Source organism: Panulirus ornatus, chromosome 20 (genome assembly GCF_036320965.1).
Source record: "Panulirus ornatus isolate Po-2019 chromosome 20, ASM3632096v1, whole genome shotgun sequence".
NCBI classification, from domain to species: domain Eukaryota; kingdom Metazoa; phylum Arthropoda; class Malacostraca; order Decapoda; family Palinuridae; genus Panulirus; species Panulirus ornatus.
The window spans coordinates 50,388,326-50,413,314 of NC_092243.1; the positions used below are offsets into that span (position 1 = coordinate 50,388,326).

At 40.2% G+C, this 24,989-nt stretch overlaps 1 protein-coding gene and 1 long non-coding RNA gene across 2 annotated transcripts in view; one reads left to right on the forward strand and one right to left on the reverse strand.

Annotated features, from left to right (window-relative positions):
• LOC139756000 (uncharacterized) overlaps nucleotides 1–24,989 on the forward strand; it is a 107,765-nt gene that overhangs the window by 77,890 nt on the left and 4,886 nt on the right. The gene's annotated exons all lie outside the window — the stretch shown is intronic.
• LOC139755999 (uncharacterized) overlaps nucleotides 1–24,989 on the reverse strand; it is a 91,662-nt gene that overhangs the window by 62,135 nt on the left and 4,538 nt on the right. Inside the window, 3 exon segments of the mRNA XM_071674923.1 lie at nucleotides 37–149; nucleotides 1,959–2,168; nucleotides 5,050–5,289. Coding sequence (XP_071531024.1) covers nucleotides 37–149; nucleotides 1,959–2,168; nucleotides 5,050–5,287 — 561 coding nt within the window. The 5' untranslated portion in view covers nucleotides 5,288–5,289.

The window sequence follows — 24,989 nt, forward strand, 5'->3', positions numbered from 1 at the left end:
TGGACATTTTTGTGTAAAGATTAAGGAGGGTGTTACCTTTCTGATGGTCAAGTGGTCAAGGACTCTCGACCAGAAGTTTAGCTGGGTAATTTCCCCACTGAAGCTCTGGTCCTGTTGGAAACCACCCCCAAAACTGTCTTGCTCCTGACCTGAAGAGGAGATAGAAATTAATTCTTATACTTCAAACCCATCAAGCATAGGCCTGACACTACTACTCATTTGTAAGTCCTGTCCTCTACCCCTACCATGCTGTTCCTCACCACACCAACTCTCATCTTTGCTGCCCCTCTCTCTTTCTGTTGTGTTTACTGTGCATTGGGAAATCTTATGACTCCTTGGGCATCATCCCAAAGATACTGCAGTGTGTGTAGCAACCAAAAAGACATACTACCTACAGCCATGAGGGTACTGATGACTTTGTTATACCTAAATTGCAAACATGAGGTTGTTTTAACTATAGTGAAGATGTTTCTACCTCATAATATAAGCTGCAAAACCTTATGAAACTTAAGTTTGCTTACATCTGGAATATGCTCTACAAATTTGAATTGTGTCCTATATTATATATTTTCAAAAGTAGAGGACTAAGCTCCAACCTGAATAAAAAAAAAAGTCAGACCCTATCTTGCATGCTCAAGAGTTCATTATAGACATCAAGGACCTCATTAGACATGTACAAAACTGTTTCTGCCAGGCCTGAACATGCCATTATCAACGTGAGGCACTTGCATTGCCTAATAACCTGCCATAAGTTGAAAAAAAATTGCAAATATCTGTATGTTATATATGCCTTTGCCTAATACATATATATTTAAAATTAAACCTTGCAACTTCAGCACTCAACTGTACTTGCAAAAATACCAGTTTTCCTAATCCTGGCAGAAGCTACGGTATAAGCATGAAGAGTTCTTGAGTTATCATTCAAACAAGAATTATCCACAGACAGATGAAAGGATAATGACATAATGTCATTAATACATTCTGTAATGATGGAAAAAATATGTCAGTGTGAAAATCCCATCACTTGAACCTCATGAGTCATAACTTTTTTCATAAAACAGCATATTAATAAGCATAAAATATGGAAATCCCATGCTCTAAGAGTGATAATTGCAACTTTTAACAGTCATTTGAAACAGTTTTTCATGAGATAGGCTAATGGCTTCATTAATAAGTATAAAACTGTCTGTCATTTCCCATGTTCACAAACATGAGGACCAGATGAAAAAATGGTCTCACTCACATCCACTCTCTAGCTTTCATGTAAAATGCACTGAAACCAGAGACCCCCCTATCCACAGCTGGGCCCTACATACCTTTCTATGGTTTCCCTTAACTGTTTAATAAGCCTTAGTTCTGCCCATTGACAGCATATCATCCCCTGTATATCATGTCCCTCCAATTTGCTCTATTCCTTTCAACACCACACACCTTGCTGCATGTTTAAGCCCTGAGCCATCAAAGCATCTTTCACATCATTCTTCCACCTCCTCCCTTGTTCCCCCCCCCTTTTTTTTTGTTCTTTCCACTTGAAAAAATACCACTTGGTTAGCAATCTTTTATCCAACATGTTTTCATGATTGTTTTTCAGCAATTGTTAAACAAAATAAGTAGTCCTCTGACCAGATTAAGATGGAGCTCACAACTAGCTTCATGAAAACTGTTCAAAATCGTGTGTTGTAAGGTTCATTCAACAAATTAACTACACCCTAAACAAAAGCCATAACAGAATAAGGTCCGTATTAACAAAGGCAGAAAGATATTAAAAAAGGAACACCCCAGTATCATCAAAAATTTTAATCAGGATTAGATATTTGGATTAAGCTGAATAAGATAACTTTTATGCTCTAACCTTAAATATTCAATGGGCAGAAGAAAAAAGAGAGAGAGGAGAGAAAGACATTCACACTAATACAAGGCAGACATTAACAAAACTGCCACGTTAACACACAACCCACCTATGATATATGCTCCATTGCCCTGTAGGGGTGCAGCGACAATAGGCAGGCTACCCATTGCCTGATGTGACCCATCCATGAAGATATTCCAGGTACCAGAGCCATGATGGTAGGTGAAGCAGAAGTGGCTCCAGTAGCGAAAGGGTGTCTCCAACTTTGTTTCTGCCCACCAGCTATGCAATGCCACCTTGTACTCCATCAACCGATGGTCTGGTGGATTATTGTAGACTCATTCTGCAGTTGCTTTATTCATGGTAATCTAACTTTCTAAAACCAGTCAGATTCCTAGTCACACATCAAGTGAAGAAAAAGCTTCAACATCTTTGAAGATATAACTAGTTTCAGATTTTGACTTTGGAGATATAATACTGTACAAGCAAATGTCTTGATTTAGATAGTTTCTGTCAAATTCCATTATACAAGTGACTAAAGGCACCGCTCTACAAAATTTTTATAAATATGCCTCATTAATGATAAACATCACTATTTCCTATGTGTTCCAGTATCAACAAGAAGCAGATGTTCAAAAAATATGAAGGCAGTTATAAGTTCTACCAGTGTGTGCACCAAAAGGCTACATAAGCAAATGAACAGAAACACAAGCAGTGTGAGAATTATCAAAGAAAGATCAAAAGCATCAAAAAGCATGTTGAAATTCAGCACAAACAAAAATATGAACATAAACAGCTGTAGTCCTGATATACCTCAACCTTGATAACAGACTAAACATCGTGATCATACCTTACAGATTGATTAGTTTACAGAATTACAGCTTACTGACAATGAAATTTACTCATTAAAGAACACAGGAGGAAAGGTGAACAGTATGCTTTTGTATCAATGTTGTATAGGTATGTATATGTGCGTGTGTGGGTGTTTATGTACATACATGTGTATGTGGGTGAGTAGGGCCATTCTTTCGTCTGTTTTCTTGCGCTACCTTGCTAACGCGGGAGACCGACTAAGTATAATAAAAAAAAGAAAAAATCAATGTTAATACATCAGTTCTTAGATAATACCAATAAAGTTTTCATCAGTAGGATAATATCAGAGAAAAAGGTCCACAAGCTATCACATCATATAAATAAGACCATGCCACTGCCCTATGATGGAAAAAAATAAAACGAGTTCAAATTTTAAATGGTTAACCAAGAAAAAGAAAGGAAATATGTACAGCAAAAATAAAAAGTACAAAATCCACACTTCTGTAATCTGAGAGCAATTAAATGTATACCAAAGACCTCATAGCAGAATTATGATTTGACCTTACCTAAATGTTATTGCATTATGGATAACTCAGTTTACCAATGTGAGTGGAGTTAGAAATTCAAACATTACGAGTAATAAGTTGAAAACTTTGCACAAGGTACTGTATCACTTTTATTGGGTATATTATTGGCTCTGTCATGTATGGAAGCATAGGACTGGTTTGAGGCTGTCTCTTGACACACATGTAGTCTGAGCTAAGTGTACTTGGCACCCACTCTAGTTAACGTAAGGAGATGACCCACATGCTGTGTTGTGCTTTCCAGCCTAAAGCAGTTTCACTACTTTATCACTTTACCTGCAGCCTCTATCTACTAGTTCTTCATATTCTTCTTTTACTTTGAAATAGTAAAAGCATAGTGCCTCAGATTTTCACCATGACCCTAGGTATATTCACACCACTGAATAAGAATATGACCTTCATTTCATTCTAGCAGCTCTAGTTTTTGAGATAATGCACTTATGAAGAGCATAGACGGTTCTCAGCAGAGCTCAAAATGTGTGCCTCTACACAGTGGCAACAAATACAGATCAATCCCAATTGGTCACTCAGCTAAGATGAATGAACAGCAGGAAACAACCACCCTGGTCTTACAGATGATATCATACCACGATCACCAATGGCTAATCTGAGTGGATTTTTAGATGGTGACTTTTCTCCTAGGTCAGCAGAGTGGATACACCAAGAATCCCTACTTTATCTGTCTTTGAGATAGTAGAGCTAAGGATGAGCACTGGGTGAAAAACAATGGTCTTTGAGAGAAAACATGGTGGTTGGAGAAAAGAATGTAATTGCAGAACCCTTGGTTTACAGAGATAAGATCATTTTACCCACTACACATCAAAACTTGGTTTAATTAAGCAGTTTGTGAAGGCTTTTAACAAAGAAGGGGACTGCTTTGACTACATATGTAGAAAATTTCCAACACTGAGCATGGAGAAGCTGAAGGCAGATATTTTTGATGGGCCACAAATCAGGGAACTCATGAAAGACCCACATTTCCAAGATTCAGTGAACAGTGCTGAGGGAGATGTATGGTCTTCGTTTACTCTGGTTGTAAGGAATTTTCTTGGGAATCATTAAGCAGATGACTACTCTGAACTAGTTGAGAACATGCTCTGTTCTCTCTGACAACTTGGCTGTAAAATGAGCATCAAAGTGCATTACCTCCACAGCCACGTGGATCGTTTCCCAGACAACCTTGGTGACCTAAGTGAGGAACAGGGTGAACAATTCCACCAAGATTCAAGAACCATGGAAAAAAGGTACTGGGGACACTAGGATGCCCATATAATGGTGGATTACTGCTGGACCATTCAATGTGACTGTCTTGGGGCTGCTCACCACAAGAAGTCTTTGAAACGTGAGATGTCTGAGTATCAGTAATACATAGCTTTCTGTACATGTTTCACCATTATCTGATTCTATGGATTTAATTCAATCATAAACAAATTCTACTTGTATAAAGCCTTTTTTTTTTTTTTTTCAAAAAGGCAACAATAATGATTTGCAGTCATCAATCCTGGTGCCCAATCGCTTGTATGCAAAGCAATTTGGGGTATATCATACCTCGATAACCAGAGCTGATAGAGAAAAACTGATGGCATATTTAAAGTCAATGACCAGAATTTCCCTAAAAAAAAGACCTAATATCTCGGGCACCAAATTCTGTGTTCTCTTGTATTTAAAGTTTAAGTGGACCCTTGTAAAAGCAATGAAAATACAGTAGAATATATTATCATTATCCCTATTGCTACCATTATCATACTAATTACAACTGTATTTAGGGAAAATAGTTGAAATATGCAGTAACTAGATTCTTACCCATCCTGAGTTCATTGTCCTTGTCATCAGACAATGCATAAGACATGAGGGTGGATTCCTCTCGGAACCTATTCAGCCGCAGCCAGTAGCAAACGCTGAAGCTTGTGAGAGCAGGGAAGGGTGTGGCCAGCCTAGCATAGCTAAGGGCAGAGGGTGTACCAGACTCCTGCAGGAATAGCACCCTTTCCACACCAGGGCTCGGTAGAGGTGGGGACTTGCTTGTAGCACTCCTCTCCATTCCTGTAATATCAAATTCAGATACTACATGGGAAACCATCTGTAGGATGATAAACATGGAACAACTTTGTCATGACCACCAGCTCACCCATGACTAGACATGACCCCTTCCTCATCTGTTGGCAACAAAATCACAGACTTTTCTCATCTGCCTGTGCATTACAGAATTACAAAAAACTTGTTTACTTATGATAACAAAACCAGACACACACACCCTCCTTGTTTGTTTATAAGTGACAGTACCAAAGACACATTATGGAGGCTTTCAACAATCAGTCAACACAAATAACTTGCTTTCCTTGCCACTCTACACATTATGCTTAAACTATGATGGATCTCATTAATGAGAATTACCTGAAAAGTCCTACCAACATAATCTTTTGTGAAAAGACATGTATGGAGATGAGAACCTGCAGGACTGTTTAGAGCTAATGACATCATTTACCTAAACCTGAAGACTCCCCTGCCACAGCAAGGACAGGAAGAAAGGCTCTGACCCAAAATAAGAGGAGCAAGAAACCCAACATCCTCTTCTTGTGTTGTATGACCAAAGACTGATCCAAGTGGAGTAAGTGACCACCTGAACAATCAGTAAACTGCGCAGACATTCTCCCGTGAGCAAAAGTTTGAAATTGCATGCTCAGGACAAGCTATGAATAGAAATTGTCAATGATGTTGCAACCTCTCTCTGCAACCCCTCTCTTTCCTCTCTTACATTACACCAAAGTATCAATAATAAGATTTCAATAAGTTTTATACTATACAGGAGTCTTGAAATTCTTATGCTCTTAATCTGCTCTACTCATTCCTTACTCTCTTGTATCTCATCCAATTCTTTGCTGTGTGTTGTCTACAACTTCACTGTACGTAAAGTGTCCACAAAAAATATCATCTACCCCCCCATGCATTTTCAAAGGTGATGCACAACTAAGGTTTATTGTGGATACAAAAATAAGATGCTCTCAGGATGGAATTCCTACATCTAGTCACTGAGACCAGTGTTTCTAATGTGAGCACCAGCAACCCACTTTGGTAGGCCTCAGGCTACCTTGAGGGCAAGATGTTTTTTTTTTTCTTTACTCTTTCTGGCTTCCACTTCATTTTGGGAATTTCATTTGTTGGCACTGAATTTCTTCCCCCTGTGCTTCAAATGGTTGGCTCTGCTTTCTGAGGAGAAAGCCCAAAGTTCCACCTGGAAGCAAGAAAATGTGGGTACACATGAGATTTTTAAGTGCACTGGGTGCTCAGAACACTCAATCAGGCCATTGCTTCCTACAACACATCATCAATGCCTTGTCTCATTTAGATCAAGTCTCCATGAACACAAAACATGAACTTTCAGGATGCCTGGACATCTGTAGATGGTAACCAAGGTCAAAGGAGAGATGACAGTAATGAAAGTGACATCAATTTTGAAAAAATGTATGGGGAGACGGACAAGATTATCTGTGGACACCGTACCTTTTACCTGCTTTGGCTTGTTGGCATTTAATGCCTGATCATGTGTAATTACTTATTTGTAAATAAAATTCATATTAAGGTTTTTTTTTTGTGTCCCATCCATATTACTTTATATTTACTCATGTTGAATTTCATCAACTATGTATCAGTCCATCTTTGGTATCTGTCAGGTCTGTTTTTTAAGATGATATGATCATCCCTGCTTTTCACTTCTCTATTGACTTTTGCATCATATGAAAACATATGCAGGTAAGATTCCACGACTTCTTGCAAGTAATTCACGTAGATCAAGTAGAGTAATAGTCCCAGAATTAAACCCTGTGGCACTCCTATTCCACAGGTGACATCCACCCATCTCAAGAAGGCTTCCCTGACTTGCGACTTTTGTTTCCTTCTAAGATAACCTATTCATCAACAGAGTCTCCCCCCTTGTTCCTGTTTGGTGATCCAGCATCTCTTCCCATAGGGTACATTGTCAGATTTCTGGCAGTCCAGATACAAACAGTCCACTAGGCTTTCTCTTTTGTCTTGCACAGAACTCACTTTCTCGTAGAAATCTAAGAGTTTCATTTCAAACGACCTTCTTGTGATACCACATTGCTGCTTACTAAGGTAATTTCTCAACAAGATGTCATTCATTTGCTTTCAGATCATCGTTTCTGATACCTTGTAGACCACACTTAGCAGGGAAAACACTCTGCAGTTCAACACTTCTTCCAGGTGTCCTTCCTAATAGACAGGTATTACATTTGCCCTATTGCAATCCCTTGGCACTTTGGCCTTCCCTACCAATGTCTTGAACAGTATTTCAAGTGGTTTATCAAGTATATCTACACACATCTTTAGCATCTACAGTGTGATCTGATCAGGACCATGAGCCTTACATGGATCATGACCCTTTAGTACTCTATTAGTCTTACTTTAATATCTTAATGTTCTCTAAGACTTCTTTCACATTCCATCTCAGTAGTGTTAATACACTTCTGAACTTATCATTCAGTTCATCATATCATTTTCACCAATTTCCACCTCTGAATACCTGAGCTTGATTAGCTGCTCTTTAAATGGCAATTTTCTTCAGATGAAATCATGGAAACGTTTTGGATTTTCTCCTGCCTTCTCAATGTTCTTACCAGTTTCCTAGTTCCTTTTCTCTATTAGCTCTCTATACCTCTTTAGGTAGGGTGACCAAATTTGAGAAGCATATTTTAGTTTAGTTATGTTGTGGGATATGAATGGCTTGCTAAATATTTACATATCCATATACTTGAAAGCTGTTCTATATTTGCTAGCAAACAGTTTGTCTCTATAATTTTCTCACTGTGTGACTTTGATGACAGGTTAGGGATGATGATGATTATATGTGTGTATGTTTACTTATTTCTAGATTATAGGGGAAAATATTTACACTTATGGGGCACTCTTTTACATTTTGCGTCACCAAGAAGACTTTTAAATATTTTTAAGTTTCTAGCATTCTGAGTCTCCTTCACAACTCCATTCCAACCATCCATAACCCTTACACTATACCATTATTTCTTTTTATCTTTCCTAGCCATCCTTGTTCTTAGCTTTTGGTTATTCTGGTACTGCACCTTGTGAAGAAATGTTTACTATTAACATCATCCAAATGATTCAGAAACCTGAAAATGCTGTTCTCAGGTCACACCTTTCCCTTCTCTCATCTAAGACAGACAGCTATATAGCCTTTAACCTTTCATTGTAGCTAAGCTTCCATAATTCTAGTACCATCTTGGTTGCCCTCTCTGGACCTTCTCTATCATATCTTTGTGTTCCTTCAGGTGCAGAGACCAGTTTTCATAAGCATACTCAGAAATATGTTATGAAAAGCTTGCCAAACATTTCCTTATTGATTAAATGAATGCATTATTAATACATGCCAGCAGACAGTGTACCTCTTTCACAATTCTCCTGATGTCAAGCTCTGGAGACAGATTAGGTATAGTGTGTGTGTGTTAAGAAATCCTCAGCCAAGCTGGAGCAACCAAGGTGGAATCTTTGCCAGATAATCATTGAGAGGACAATAGCAACACCAATAGTCGTGCTCTGATCTTGAGTGCAGGGTCAATAAAAATGTATTTTTCAAGGTCTCTTCATGCTATCTGGACCTCTGCCTGTCATGGTTATTTTAACTATCAAGATCTGCCGATATCAGAGAAACTTATACTTTTACAGAGAAAGTGATTTTCATTTACCTTTTTCATTAGATTAATTAAATGCACTAACTATGTAATCATTGATTTCCATTCTGTTTTTGCATAAAGCATGTACTACCAAGTGCCAGAGTTATGTATGTTATGTTTTATTAAGTACAGCATAAATACAAAAATAAGTATTGATATCATATGTTCTTCAGCTCCCAGTCTTAAAATCATTTGCTCCATTTCACACTCTTTATTCATCTTATTACATCATTTCAGACCCTAAGTTTCTTATATCTGTTCATGTTCATACACTGATTTTTTCTTTGTCATTACACCTGATTTTATCAGTACCCTTGATTTAATTCCTGGGTGTAAGATATTCCTTTGGTTTAACTTTAACTCCTGGCTTTATATGCTTCACTTGGGATTATATTCCCTGGTTTAACTCCTATGTTTACATTCCACTAATTCAACTCTTTGGTTTATAATTGTCTTCTAATTTATCCCATGTATTTGTATTCCCCTGGTTTAATTCTTACGCTCATTGCTCAATAGTTTAACTCCAGGCCTCTTGATATTACTCTGCTTTAACTCCCTTTTTTAACCAGTTCATATTCCCTTTGTTTAACTTCTGACCTCATGATACTCCCCTGATTTAACTACTGAGTTTATATTATTTCTCAATTAAATTTATGGCCAAATCATATTTCCCCTGTCTACCTTCTGAATTTATTTTGTTTTCACATTCATTCTTCTGAATTTATGGCATTTACACTTCAAATCTAGATAAATGATATTTCCTGGTTTAAGACCTAGATATATTTTGTTATTCCCTTGTTTAATTTCTGGATTTATGATAAATCACCTACATTAACAACTGGGTTTATGTTCTCCCCATGCTTGATATTCTGTTCATGGACTTAGTCTTTCAAATTCTTTCAGCTGAGCTCTTTTGTTCAGAAATAAACTCAACACTCGAGAAGTTAAGCTTTCGTAATCAGGAAGACATGCTTTGTCAATAGGTTAAACCTTTCTGCTTGAGATTAACTTCCTAACCCAAGCTGACCCATCTTACTCTAAGGATCTCTACAGTAATGGCAATTGTTTCTATATAAGAGCATTACTAAGATTAACAACTGCAGGATAATCCTAACTTCAACTTAAAGTTAATTGATTTAATCTGTGTTGATGTAAGTGCATTAGGGTGTACTTGCATGACCTCACAGTAGATAACAATTACTCCTCCCACCCCCTTACCCTTGTGGTGATGGCCTTTGTAAGGACTCACTATGGTGGCAATTAAGTAGCCGGACATAAAAGCAACTTACTTGTATAAACCGTATTCAGCATGACACACCATAGAACAGCCTGATTCAACAGCAAACACATACCATGCTCCACCCTGATTCAACAGCAAACACATACCATGCTCCACCCTAGTTCAGTAGCACACATACCACACTCCACCCAAGTTAAGTAATACTTAAACAGCAAGACAAGTCTAGTGCAAGTCAATCACCATCTTCTCTTTCTCCTTTTCTTTAATTGTTCCACTAACTCTCCAACGTCCACAGTTTTCCTCTTCCCTAAACATCTGAGGTTTCTAAACCCTAACAGATGTTTTTATCTTTATGGAATAGGAGATAAAAAGTAAAAAGTTAAGCTATGTATCTACAAAGGGGCTACTGCTCCATTGCTGTTAAAAAAAAGAGTGGAAGATACTGTTGTTAACTGTCTTAATATCAATCTTTGCCTGTTTTACATGCTGATGGAATGACTGTTATTTTCCTTTTATTCCCTATAAACAAAATAATCTGTAAATATACTTTATGAGTATCTTTATCAGTAACACTTTTACAGATACTGTGTGTGTGTGTATATATATATATTTTTTTTTTTTTTTTTTTTTTTTTTTTTATACTTTGTCGCTGTCTCCCGCGTTTGCGAGGTAGCGCAAGGAAACAGACGAAAGAAATGGCCCAACCCCCCCATACACATGTACATACACACGTCCACACACGCAAATATACACACCTACACAGCTTTCCATGGTTCACCCCAGACGCTTCACATGCCTTGATTCAATCCACCGACAGCACGTCAACCCCTGTATACCACATCGCTCCAATTCACTCTATTCCCCGCCCTCCTTTCACCCTCCTGCATGATCAGGCCCCAACCACACAAAATCCCCTTCACTCCATCTTTCCACCTCCAATATATATCTTTCTTTTCTTTCAAACTATTCGCCATTTCCCGCATTAGCGAGGTAGCGTTAAGAACAGAGGACTGGGCCTTTGAGGGAATACCCTCACCTGGCCCAATTCTCTGTTCCTTCTTTTGGAAAATTAAAAAAAACGAGAGGGGAGGATTTCCAGCCCCCCGCTCCCTCCCCTTTTAGTCGCCTTCTACGACACGCAGGGAATACGTGGGAAGTATTCTTTCTCCCCTATCCCCAGGGATATATATATATATATATATATATATATATATACATGGAGTGAGATGTATTTAGGGAAGCAATGATGGCTTGCGCAAAAGATGCTTTTGGCATGAGGAGCGTGGGAAGTGGGCAGATTAGAAAGGGTAGTGAGTGGTGGGATGAAGAAGTAAGATTATTAGTGAAAGAGAAGAGAGAGGCCTTTGGACGAGTTTTGAAGGGAAATAGTACAAATAACTAGATGTATAAAAGAAAGAGACAGGAGGTCAAGAGAAAGGTGCAAGAGGTGAAAAAGAGAGCAAATGAGAGTTGGGGTGAGAGAGCATCATTAAATTTCAGGAAGAATAAAAAGATGTTTTGGAAGGAGGTAAATAAAGTGCGTAAGACAAGAGAGCAAATGGGAACATCGGTGAAGGGGGCAAATGGGGAGGTATTAACAAGTAGTGGTGATGTGAGAAGGAGATGGAGTATTTTGAAGGTTTGCTGAATGTGTTAGATGATAGAGTGGCAGATATAGGGTGTTTTGGTGGAGGTGGTGTGCAAAGTGAGAGGGTTAGGGAGAATGATTTGGTAAACAGAGAAGAGGTAGTAAAAGCTTTGCAGAAGATGAAGGCTGGCAAGGCAGCGGGTTTGGATGGTATTGCAGTTGAATTTATTAAAAAAAGGAGGTGACTGTTGTTGCTGACTGGTTGGTAAGGATATTTAATGTATGTATGACTCATGGTGAGGTGCCTGAGGATTGGCGGAATGCATGCATAGTGCCATTGTACAAAGGCAAAGGGGATAAAGGTGAGTGCTCAAATTACAGATGTATAAGTTTGTTGAGTATTCCTGGGAAATTATATGGGAGGATATTGACTGAGACGGTGAAAGCATGTACAGAGCACCACATTGGGGAAGAGCGGTGTGGTTTCAGAAGTGGTAGAGGATGCATGGATCAGGTGTTTGCTTTTGAAGAATGTATGAGAAATACTTAAAAAAGCAAATGGATTTGTATGTAGCATTTACGGATCTGGAGAAGGCTTATGATAGAGTTGATAGAGATGCTCTGTGGAAGGTATTAAGAATATATGGTGTGCGAGGAAAGTTGCTAGAAGCAGTGAAAAGTTTTTATCGAAGATGTAAGGCATGTGTACGAGTAGGAAGAGAGAAAAGTTATTGGTTCTCAGTGAATGTTGGTTTGCGGCAGGGGTGATTGATGTCTCCATGGTTGTTCATTTTGTTTATGGATGGGGTTGTATGGGAGGTGAATGCAAGAGTTTTCGAGAAAGAGGTAAGTATACAGTCTGTTGTGGATGAGAGAGTTTGGGAAGTGAGTCAGTTATTGTTCACTGATGATACAGTTCTGGTGGCTGCTTTGGGTGAGAAACTGCAGAAGCTGGTGACTTAATTTGGTAAAGTGTGTGAAAGAAGAAAGCTGAGAGTAAATGTGAATAAGAGCAAGGTTATTAGGTACAGTAGGGCTGAGGGACAAGTCATTTGGGAGGTAAGTTTGAATGGAGAAAAATTGGAGGAAGTGAAGTGTTTTAGATATCTGGGAGGATTTGGTAGCGGATGGAACCATGGAAACAGAAGTGAGTCACAGGGTGGGGGAAGGGGCGAAATTTCTGGGAGCACTGAAAAATGTGTGGATGGTGAAAACATCATCTCGGAAAACAAAAATGGGTATGTTTGAAGGAATACTGGTTCCAACAATGTTATATGGTTGCAAGGCGTGGGCTATAGGTAGAGTTGTGCGGAGGAGGGTGGATGTGTTGGAAATGAGATGTTTGAGGACAATATGTGGTGTGAGGTGGTTTGATCGAGTAAGAAATGAAAGGGTAAGAGAGATGTGTGGTAATAAAAAGAGTGTGGTTCAGAGAGCAGAGGGTGTTTTGAAATGGTTTGGTCACATGGAGAGAATGAGTGAGGAAAGATTGACAAAGAGGATATATGTGTCAGAGGTGGAGGGGACGAGAAGTGGGAGACCAAACTGGAGGTGGAAAGATGGAATGAAAAAGATTTTGAGCAATCAGGGCCTGAACATGCAGGAGGGTGAAAGGCGTGCAAGGAATAGAGTGAATTGGAACGATGTAGTATACTGGGGTCGACGTGCTGTCAGTGGATTGAACTAGGGCATGTGAAGCGTTTGGGGTAAACCATGGAAAGTTTTGTAGGGCCTGGATGTGGAAAGGGAGCTGTGGTTTCAGTGCATTGTACATGACAGCTAGAGACTGAGTTTGAACGAATGTGGCCTTTGTTGTCTTTTCCTAGCGCTACCTCACGCGCATGCAGGGGGAGGGGGTTGTCATTTCATGTGTGGCGGGGTGGCGACAAGAATGAATAAAGGCAACAAGTATGAATTATGTATGTGTGTATATATGTATATGTCTGTATATATATATATATATATATATATATATATATATATATACATTGAAATGTATAGGTATGTATAGGTGCATTTGTGGGTATGTATGTATATACATGTACATGTATATGTTGGTGGGTTGGACCATTCTTTCGTCTGTTTCCTTGTGCTACCTCGCTGATGCAGGAGACAGCGACAAAGTATAATAAATTATATATATATATATATATATATATATAGTAATAAATATAAAATAATATATATATATATATATATATATATATATATATATATATATTTTTTTTTTTTTCTTTCTTTCAAACTATTCGCCATTTCCCGCGTTAGCGAGGTAGCGTTAAGAACAGAGAACTGGGCCTTTGAGGGAATATCCTCACCTGGCCCCCTTCTCTGTTCCTTCTTTTGGAAAATTAAAAAAAAAATAATGAGAGGGGAGGATTTCCACTCCCTCCCCTTTTAGTCGCCTTCTACGACACGCAGGGAATATGTGGGAAGTATTCTTTCTCCCATCCCCAGGGATAACATATATATATATATATATATATATATATATATATATATATATATATATATATATATATATATATAAGTTTGTTGAGTATTCCTGGTAAATTATATGGGAGGGTATTGATTGAGAGGGTGAAGGCATGTACAGAGCATCAGATTGGGGAAGAGCAGTGTGGTTTCAGAAGTGGTAGAGGATGTGTGGATCAGGTGTTTGCTTTGAAGAATGTATGTGAGAAATACTTAGAAAAGCAAATGGATTTGTATGTAGCATTTATGGATCTGGAGAAGGCATATGATAGAGTTGATAGAGATGCTCTGTGGAAGGTATTAAGAATATATGGTGTGGGAGGCAAGTTGTTAGAAGCAGTGAAAAGTTTTTATCGAGGATGTAAGGCATGTGTACGCGTAGGAAGAGAGGAAAGTGATTGGTTCTCAGTGAATGTAGGTTTGCGGCAGGGGTGTGTGATGTCTCCATGGTTGTTTAATTTGTTTATGGATGGGGTTGTTAGGGAGGTGAATGCAAGAGTTTTGGAAAGAGGGGCAAGTATGAAGTCTGTTGGGGATGAGAGAGCTTGGGAAGTGAGTCAGTTGTTGTTCGCTGATGATACAGCACTGGTGGCTGATTCATGTGAGAAACTGCAGAAGCTGGTGACTGAGTTTGGTAAAGTGTGTGAAAGAAGAAAGTTAAGAGTAAATGTGAATAAGAGCAAGGTTATTAGGTACAGTAGGGTTGAGGGTCAAGTCAATTGGGAGGTGAGTTTGAATGGAGAAAAACTGGAGGAAGTGAAGTGTTTTAGATATCTGGGAGTGGATCTGGCAGCGGATGGAACCATGGAAGCAGAAGTGGATCATAAGGTGGGGAGGGGGCAAAAATTCTGGGAGCCTTGAAGAATGTGTGGAAGTCGAGAACATTATCTCGGAAAGCAAAAATGGGTATGTTTGAAGGAATAGTGGTTCCAACAATGTTGTATGGTTGCGAGGCGTGGGCTATGGATAGAGTTGTGCGCAGGAGGATGGATATGCTGGAAATGAGATGTTTGAGGACAATGTGTGGTGTGAGGTGGTTTGATCGAGTAAGTAACGTAAGGGTAAGAGAGATGTGTGGAAATAAAAAGAGCGTGGTTGAGAGAGCAGAAGAGGGTGTTTTGAAATGGTTTGGGCACATGGAGAGAATGAGTGAGGAAAGATTGACCAAGAGGATATATGTGTCGGAGGTGGAGGGAACGAGGAGAAGAGGGAGACCAAATTGGAGGTGGAAAGATGGAGTGAAAAAGATTTTGTGTGATCGGGGCCTGAACATGCAGGAGGGTGAAAGGAGGGCAAGGAATAGAGTGAATTGGAGCGATGTGGTATACCGGGGTTGACGTGCTGTCAGTGGATTGAATCAGGGCATGTGAAGCGTCTGGGGTAAACCATGGAAAGCTGTGTAGGTATGTATATTTGCGTGTGTGGACGTGTGTATGTACATGTGTATGGGGGGGGGGTTGGGCCATTTCTTTCGTCTGTTTCCTTGCGCTACCTCGCAAACGCGGGAGACAGCGACAAAGTATAAAAAAAAAAAAAAAAAAATATATATATATATATGTATATTATCCCTGGGGATAGGGGTGAAAGAATACTTCCCACGTATTCCTCGCGTGTCGTAGAAAGCGACTAGAGGGGACGGGAGCGGGGGGCCGGAAATCCTCCCCTCCTTGTATTAACTTTCTAAAATGGGAAACAGAAGAAGGAGTCACGCGGGGAGTGCTCATCCTCCTCGAAGGCTCAGAGTGGGGTGCCTAAATGTGTGTGGATGTAACCAAGATGTGAAAAAAGGAGAGATAGGTAGTATGTTTGAGGAAAGGAACCTGGATGTTTTGGCTCTGAGTGAAACGAAGCTCAAGGGTAAAGGGGAAGAGTGGTTTGGAAATGTCTGGGGAGTGAAGTCAGGGGTTAGTGAGAGGACAAGAGCAAGGGAAGGAGTAGCAATACTCCTGAAACAGGAGTTGTGGGAGTATGTCATAGAATGTAAGAAAGTAAATTCTCGATTAATATAGGTAAAATTGAAAGTTGATGGAGAGAGGTGGGTGATTATTGGTGCATATGCACCTGGGCATGAGAAGAAAGATCATGAGAGGCAAGTGTTTTGGGAGCAGCTAAATGAGTGTGTTAGCGGTTTTGATGCACGAGACCGGGTTATAGTGATGGGTGATTTGAATGCAAAGGTGAGTAATGTGGCAGTTGAGGGAATAATTGGTATGCATGGGGTGTTCAGTGTTGTAAATGGAAATGGTGAAGAGCTTGTAGATTTATGTGCTGAAAAAGGACTGATGATTGGGAATACCTGGTTTAAAAAGCGAGATATACATAAGTATACTTATGTAAGTAGGAGAGATGGCCAGAGAGCGTTATTGGATTACGTGTTAATGGACAGGCGTGCGAAAGAGAGACTTTTGGATGTCAATGTGCTGAGAGGTGCAACTGGAGGGATGTCTGATCATTATCTTGTGGAGGCTAAGGTGAAGATTAGTATGGGTTTTCAGAAAAGAAGAGTGAATGTTGGGGTGAAGAAGGTGGTGAGAGTAAGTGAGCTTGGGAAGGAGACCTGTGTGAAGAAGTATCAGGAGAGACTGTGTACAGAATGGAAAAAGGTGAGAACAATGGAAGTAAGGGGAGTGGGGGAGGAATGGGATGTATTTAGGGAATCAGTGATGGATTGCGCAAAAGATGCTTGTGGCATGAGAAGAGTGGGAGGTGGGCTGTTTAGAAAGGGTAGTGAGTGGTGGGATGAAGAAGTAAGAGTATTAGTGAAAGAGAAGAGAGAGGCATTTGGACGATTTTTGCAGGGAAAAAATGCAATTGAGTGGGAGAAGTATAAAAGAAAGAGACAGGAGGTCAAGAGAAAGGTGCAAGAGGTGAAAAAAAGGGCAAATGAGAGTTGGGGTGAGAGACTATCAGTAAATTTTAGGGAGAATAAAAAGATGTTCTGGAAGGAGGTAAATAGGGTGCGTAAGACAAGGGAGCAAATGGGAACTTCAGTAAAGGGCGTAAATGGGGAGGTGATAACAAGTAGTGGTGATGTGAGAAGGAGATGGAATGAGTATTTTGAAGGTTTGTTGAATGTGTCTGATGACAGAGTGGCAGATATAGGGTGTTTGGGTCGAGGTGGTGTGCAAAGTGAGAGGGTTAGGGAAAATGATTTGGTAAACAGAGAAGAGGTAGTAAAAGCTTTGCGGAAGATGAAAGCCGGCAAGGCAGCAGGTTTGGATGGTATTGCAGTGGAATTTATTAAAAAAGGGGGTGACTGTATTGTTGACTGGTTGGTAAGGTTATTTAATGTATGTATGACTCATGGTGAGGTGCCTGAGGATTGGCGGAATGCTTGCATAGTGCCATTGTACAAAGGCAAAGGGGATAAGAGTGAGTGCTCAAATTACAGAGGTATAAGTTTGTTGAGTATTCCTGGTAAATTATATGGGAGGGTATTGATTGAGAGGGTGAAGGCATGTACAGAGCATCAGATTGGGGAAGAGCAGTGTGGTTTCAGAAGTGGTAGAGGATGTGTGGATCAGGTGTTTGCTTTGAAGAATGTATGTGAGAAATACTTAGAAAAGCAAATGGATTTGTATGTAGCATTTATGGATCTGGAGAAGGCATATGATAGAGTTGATAGAGATGCTCTGTGGAAGGTATTAAGAATATATGGTGTGGGAGGCAAGTTGTTAGAAGCAGTGAAAAGTTTTTATCGAGGATGTAAGGCATGTGTACGTGTAGGAAGAGAGGAAAGTGATTGGTTCTCAGTGAATGTAGGTTTGCGGCAGGGGTGTGTGATGTCTCCATGGTTGTTTAATTTGTTTATGGATGGGGTTGTTAGGGAGGTAAATGCAAGAGTTTTGGAAAGAGGGGCAAGTATGAAGTCTGTTGGGGATGAGAGAGCTTGGGAAGTGAGTCAGTTGTTGTTCGCTGATGATACAGCGCTGGTGGCGGATTCATGTGAGAAACTGCAGAAGCTGGTGACGGAGTTTGGTAAAGTGTGTGGAAGAAGAAAGTTAAGAGTAAATGTCAATAAGAGCAAGGTTATTAGGTACAGTAGGGTTGAGGGTCAAGTCAATTGGGAGGTGAGTTTGAATGGTGAGAGGCTGGAGGAAGTGAAATGTTTTAGATATCTGGGAGTGGATCTGTCAGCGGATGGAACCATGGAAGCGGAAGTGGATCATAGGGTGGGGGAGGGGGCGAAAATTTTGGGAGCCTTGAAAAATGTGTGGAAGTCGAGAACATTATCCCGGAAAGCAAAAATGGGTATGTTTGAAGGAATAGTGGTTCCAACAATGTTGTATGGTTGCGAGGCGTGGGCTATGGATAGAGTTGTGCGCAGGAGGATGGATGTGCTGGAAATGAGATGTTTGAGGACAATGTGTGGTGTGAGGTGGTTTGATCGAGTAAGTAACGTAAGGGTAAGAGGGATGTGTGGAAATAAAAAGAGCGTGGTTGAGAGAGCAGAAGAGGGTGTTTTGAAGTGGTTTGGGCACATGGAGAGAATGAGTGAGGAAAGATTGACCAAGAGGATATATGTGTCGGAGGTGGAGGGAACGAGGAGAAGAGGGAGACCAAATTGGAGGTGGAAAGATGGAGTGAAAAGGATTTTGTGTGATCGGGGCCTGAACATGCAGGAGGGTGAAAGGAGGGCAAGGAATAGAGTGAATTGGAGCGATGTGGTATACAGGGGTTGACGTGCTGTCAGTGGATTGAATCAAGGCATGTGAAGCGTCTGGGGTAAACCATGGAAAGCTGTGTAGGTATGTATATTGCGTGTGTGGACGTATGTATGTACATGTGTATGGGGGGGGTTGGGCCATTTCTTTCGTCTGTTTCCTTGCGCTACCTCGCAAACGCGGGAGACAGCGACAAAGTATAAAAAAAAAAAAAAAAATATATATATATATATATATATATATATATATATATATATATATATATATATATTTTTCTTTTCTTTTTCTTTCAAACTATTCGCCATTTCCCGCATTAGCAAGGTAGCGTTAAGAACAGAGGACTGGGCCTCAGGGAATATCCTCACCTGGCCCCCTTCTCTGTTCCTTCTTTTGGAAAAAAAAAAAAAAAAACTCACTTTGCACACCACCTCGACCAAAACACCTTATATCTGCCACTCTATCATCAAACACATTCAACAATCCTTCAAAATACTCACTCCATCTCCTTCTCACATCACCACTACTTGTTATCACCTCCCCATTTGTGCCCTTCACTGAAGTTCCCATTTGCTCCCTTGTCTTACGCACTTTATTTACCTCCTTCCAGAACATCTTTTTATTCTCCCTAAAATTTAATGATACTCTCTCACCCCAACTCTCATTTGCCCTCTTTTTCACCTCTTGCACCTTTCTCTTGACCTCCTGTCTCTTTCTTTTATACATCTCCCACTCAATTGCATTTTTTCCCTACAAAAATCGTCCAAATGCCTCTCTTCTCTTTTACTAATAATCGTACTTCTTCATCCCACCACTCACTTTCTAATCAACCCACCTCCCACTCTTCTCATGCCACAAGCATCTTTTGTGCAATCCATCACTGATTCCCTAAATACATCCCATTCCTCCCCCACTCCCCTTACTTCCATTGTTCTCACCTTTTTCCATTCTGTACTCAGTCTCTCCTGAGAGGGTTAGGGAAAATGATTTGGTAAACAGAGAAGAGGTAGTAAAAGCTTTGCGGAAGATGAAAGCCGGCAAGGCAGCAGGTTTGGATGGTATTGCAGTGGAATTTATTAAAAAAGGGGGTGACTGTATTATTGACTGGTTGGTAAGGTTATTTAATGTATGTATCACTCATGGTGAGGTGCCTGAGGATTGGCGGAATGCATGCATAGTGCCATTGTACAAAGGCAAAGGGGATAAGAGTGAGTGCTCACATTACAGAGGTATAAGTTTGTTGAGTATTCCTGGTAAATTATATGGGAGGGTATTGATTGAGAGGGTGAAGGCATGTACAGAGCATCAGATTGGGGAAGAGCAGTGTGGTTTCAGAAGTGGTAGAGGATGTGTGGATCAGGTGTTTGCTTTGAAGAATGTATGTGAGAAATACTTAGAAAAGCAAATGGATTTGTATGTAGCATTTATGGATCTGGAGAAGGCATATGATAGAGTTGATAGAGATGCTCTGTGGAAGGTATTAAGAATATATGGTGTGGGAGGCAAGTTGTTAGAAGCAGTGAAAAGTTTTTATCGAGGATGTAAGGCATGTGTACGTGTAGGAAGAGAGGAAAGTGATTGGTTCTCAGTGAATGTAGGTTTGTGGCAGGGGTGTGTGATGTCTCCATGGTTGTTTAATTTGTTTATGGATGGGGTTGTTAGGGAGGTGAATGCAAGAGTTTTGGAAAGAGGGGCAAGTATGAAGTCTGTTGGGGATGAGAGAGCTTGGGAAGTGAGTCAGTTGTTGTTCGCTGATGATACAGCGCTGGCGGCTGATTCATGTGAGAAACTGCAGAAGCTGGTGACTGAGTTTGGTAAAGTGTGTGAAAGAAGAAAGTTAAGAGTAAATGTGAATAAGAGCAAGGTTATTAGGTACAGTAGGGTTGAGGGTCAAGTCAATTGGGAGGTAAGTTTGAATGGAGAAAAACTGGAGGAAGTAAAGTGTTTTAGATATCTGGGAGTGGATCTGGCAGCGGATGGAACCATGGAAGCGGAAGTGGATCATAGGGTGGGGGAGGGGGCGAAAATTCTGGAAGCCTTGAAGAATGTGTGGAAGTCAAGAACATTATCTCGGAAAGCAAAAATGGGTATGTTTGAAGGAATAGTGGTTCCAACAATGTTGTATGGTTGCGAGGCGTGGGCTATGGATAGAGTTGTGCGCAGGAGGGTGGATGTGCTGGAAATGAGATGTCTGAGGACAATGTGTGGTGTGAGGTGGTTTGATCGAGTAAGTAACGTAAGGGTAAGAGAGGTGTGTGGAAATAAAAAGAGCGTGGTTGAGAGAGCAGAAGAGGGTGTTTTGAAATGATTTGGGCACATGGAGAGAATGAGTGAGGAAAGATTGACCTAGAGAATATATGTGTCGGAGGTGGAGGGAACGAGGAGAAGTGGGAGACCAAATTGGAGGTGGAAAGATGGAGTGAAAAAGATTTTGTGTGATCGGGGCCTGAACATGCAGGAGGGTGAAAGGATTGCAAGGAATAGAGTGAATTGGATTGATGTGGTATACCGGGGTTGACGTGCTGTCAGTGGATTGAATCAGGGCATGTGAAGCGTCTGGGGTAAACCATGGAAAGCTGTGTAGGTATGTATATTTGCGTGTGTGGACGTGTATGTATATACATGTGTATGGGGGTGGGTTGGGCCATTTCTTTCATCTGTTTCCTTGCGCTACCTCGTAAACGCGGGAGACAGAAAAAAGAAAAATATATATATATATATATATATATATATATATATATATATATATATATATATATATATATCATTTCATTATACATAATTGCTGTTTCCCACATCAGCCAGGTAGTGCTAGGAAACAGACGAAGAATGGCCCATCCTCTCATATACACATACATATACATAAATGCCTACATACGCACATATTCATACACATACATATCAACGTATACTCATGTACATATTCATACTTGCTTACCTTCATCCATTCTTGTCACTACCCCACCCCACAGGAAAATAGCATTGCCATCCCATGCTTTAGTGAGGTAGCGCCAGAAATACAGACAAAAAGCTCACATTTGTTCACACTTAGTCTCTAGTTGTCATGTGTAATGCACCAAAACAACAGCTCCCTATCCACATCCAGGCCCCACAAACCTTTCCATGGTTTATCCCCGACATTTCACATGCCCTGGTTCAGTCCATTGACAGCACGTCGACCCTGGTATACCACATCGTTCCAATTCACTCTATTCTTTGCATGCCTTACACCCTCCTATATGTCCAGGCCCCAATCGCTGAAAATCTTTTTCACTCCATCCTTCCACCTCCAATTTGGTCTCCCACTTCTTGTTCCCTCCATCTCTGACACATATATCCTCTTTGTCAATCTTCACTCATTCTCTCCATATGTCCAAACCATTTCAACACACCCTCTTCTGCTCTCTTAACCACACTCTTTTTATTACCACACATCTCTTACCCTTTCATTACTTACTCGATCAATCACATTTCATTTCCAACACATCCAACCTCATCCGTACAATCCTTGCAACCACATTACATTGTTGGAACAACTATTCCTTCAAACAAACCATTTTGTTCTCTCCTTCCACACAATCTTCATCACTCCCAGAACCTTCGCTCCTCCCCCACCCTGTGACTCACTTTCGCTTCCATGGTTCCATCCCCTGCTAAGTCCACTCCCAGATATCTAAAACACTTTACTTCCTCCAATTTTTCTCCATTCAAACTTACATCCCAATTAACTTGTCCAAAACCCTACTGAACCTAATAACCTTGCTCTTATTCACATTTTCTCTCAATTTTCTCCTTTTACACACTTTTCCAAACTCAGTCACCAACTTTTGCAGTTTCTCACCTGAATCAGCCATCAGAGATATATCATCAGCGAACACCAACTGACTCACTTCCCAGGCTCTTTCATTCACAACAGACTGCATACTCGCCCCTCTCTCCAAAACTCTTGCATTTACCTCCCTAACCACACCAGCCATCAACAAATTAAACAACCATGGAGACATCACACACCCCAACTGCAAACCGACATTCATTGGGATCCAATCACTCTCCTCTCTTCCTACTCGTATGCATGCCTTACATCCTTGGTAAAAACTTTTCACTGCTTCAACCAACTTATCTCTTACACCATATACTCTTAAAATCTTCCACAAAACTTCTCCATCAACCCTGTCTTATGCCTTCACCAGATCCATAAATGCTACATACAAATCCATCTGTTTTACCAAGTATTTCTCACATACATTCTTCAAAGTACCATGATGCAAACTGTGCATCCCATCCCATCTGCAAGGTAACTGAGAGTGACTGTTCTGTGAAAGGATTTTGCATTTATATATGCCTCCTTCTCTACCCTTATCCAGAGTATAGTATAGCTTTAAAATTGTGGCAAATATTCTGAATGCAAAGATCTTCATCCGTGGATGTTGCTCATTTGGTGAAGATTTTGTTTGTAAATGCTAAGGAGTTAATGTACTTTTTCTACAAATCAAAGTCTGACAGGAGCATTATTTTGCAGTTCATTGAAGGTGGTTATTTTGCTAATACAGTACTGACTTTTTAAATATTTTCAATCCCCAGTTCTGGAATTTAATTGCCACAAGAAGTGCATCCCATTACACATTTGATCCATCTAATGTAGAGTTACTTGCTGTAGATCTTGTGATTTAGTGTTGAGGAAGGAGGGTCATTTTTCAGCTGATGGGGTCAGTGATGGTGTTTTTGCTTTGAAAAGTGTGTGACTTGTGGGGATCAATTTGGGTTATATTTCTTTCTAAGCCCTTGTAAGTGCTTTTTACTGGCTTGTTTGGAGATGCTGTCAAAGTGTATGACTGCATGATCTTGGGAGGAGAAATCATCTATGATGAAGTTTTAGAGCTTTGTTTCTATGTACTGTAAAAAGGCTGGTCAGTCTCCTTTTCCATAGTTTGTTTTTTGGTAGTTGTGTTAATTGGGTGGGCAAGATGAAGTGTTATCAGGATGGGCAAGTGATCAGAAGATGGGTCATGTAGGTGTGTTCCAGTTGGTCCTTGTGTGTGGTGCTGGTGAGCAAAACATGATGCATTATGAGGTACACTGCTGTTAGGGGTGGATTTGAAGTCTGGTTGGCTGGTTGCATAGACTGAGGATATTGAGAGGTTGCAGCTGGTCTATGAACAGTTCACTTCTGGAATCATGGGTGTGTGTGTGTTGATCCATTTTGAATGTTGGGCATTAAAATTTCCAGTGTGGAAGGTGTTGGGCATGCTGGCAAGGTTCTTCTGTTGGGGAGTGTCTCTTTAAGGGCATGTTCAAGGAGGAGGTATAAGCATGTTTTTATTATAATGTAGTTAGTACTTCAAGGTTCTATTTTTACAGACTTTATTTCTACGGTGTTGTCATTGTTTACGAACTGGTTTGTGCTGAAAGGTATGGTTTGGTGGATTAGTGTTATGAGTCCTTGCCCTTGTCCTCAATTATTTCTTACAGTTGTGTAGTTATAGATAGATGGGAAGTTGGTTCTAGATGTGAGTTTGGTTTCTTGGATGAGGGCTATCTGGATGTTGTGTTCATTGTGAGTTGGCTGAGTATTTCCATGTTTGTTTCTGATGTCAGTGGCATTGAGTTGCAAGATGGTTTATTTGTAATTGGGATGAAGTAAGATGATTTGTGTGTGAAGACTGAGACTGTTATGGGCCACTGTATAAAGGCAAGGGGAGAAAAAGGCGAGTGTTCACATTATAGGGATATAAGTTTGTCGAGTGTACCTGGCAAACTGTATCGAAGAGAGATGATTGAGAGGGTGTGGCATAAACACATCAGATTGGGGAGGATCATTGTGGTTTGAAGAATGGCAAAGGATGTATGGATCAGGTATTTAAGTAATGTGTGAAAAGTACTTAGAGAAACAGAAGTTGTACATAGCATTTATGGATCTGGAGATAGTATATGATAGGGTCGATAGAGGTGCTTTTTGGGTATTACAAATATATAGTGTGGGAGGAGTTTTCATCAAGACATTATGGCCATCTGTGCAAAGAGGCATAGAGGAGGGTTAGTCCCTCCAGATGAACATGGGTTTGTGATGTTGCCAA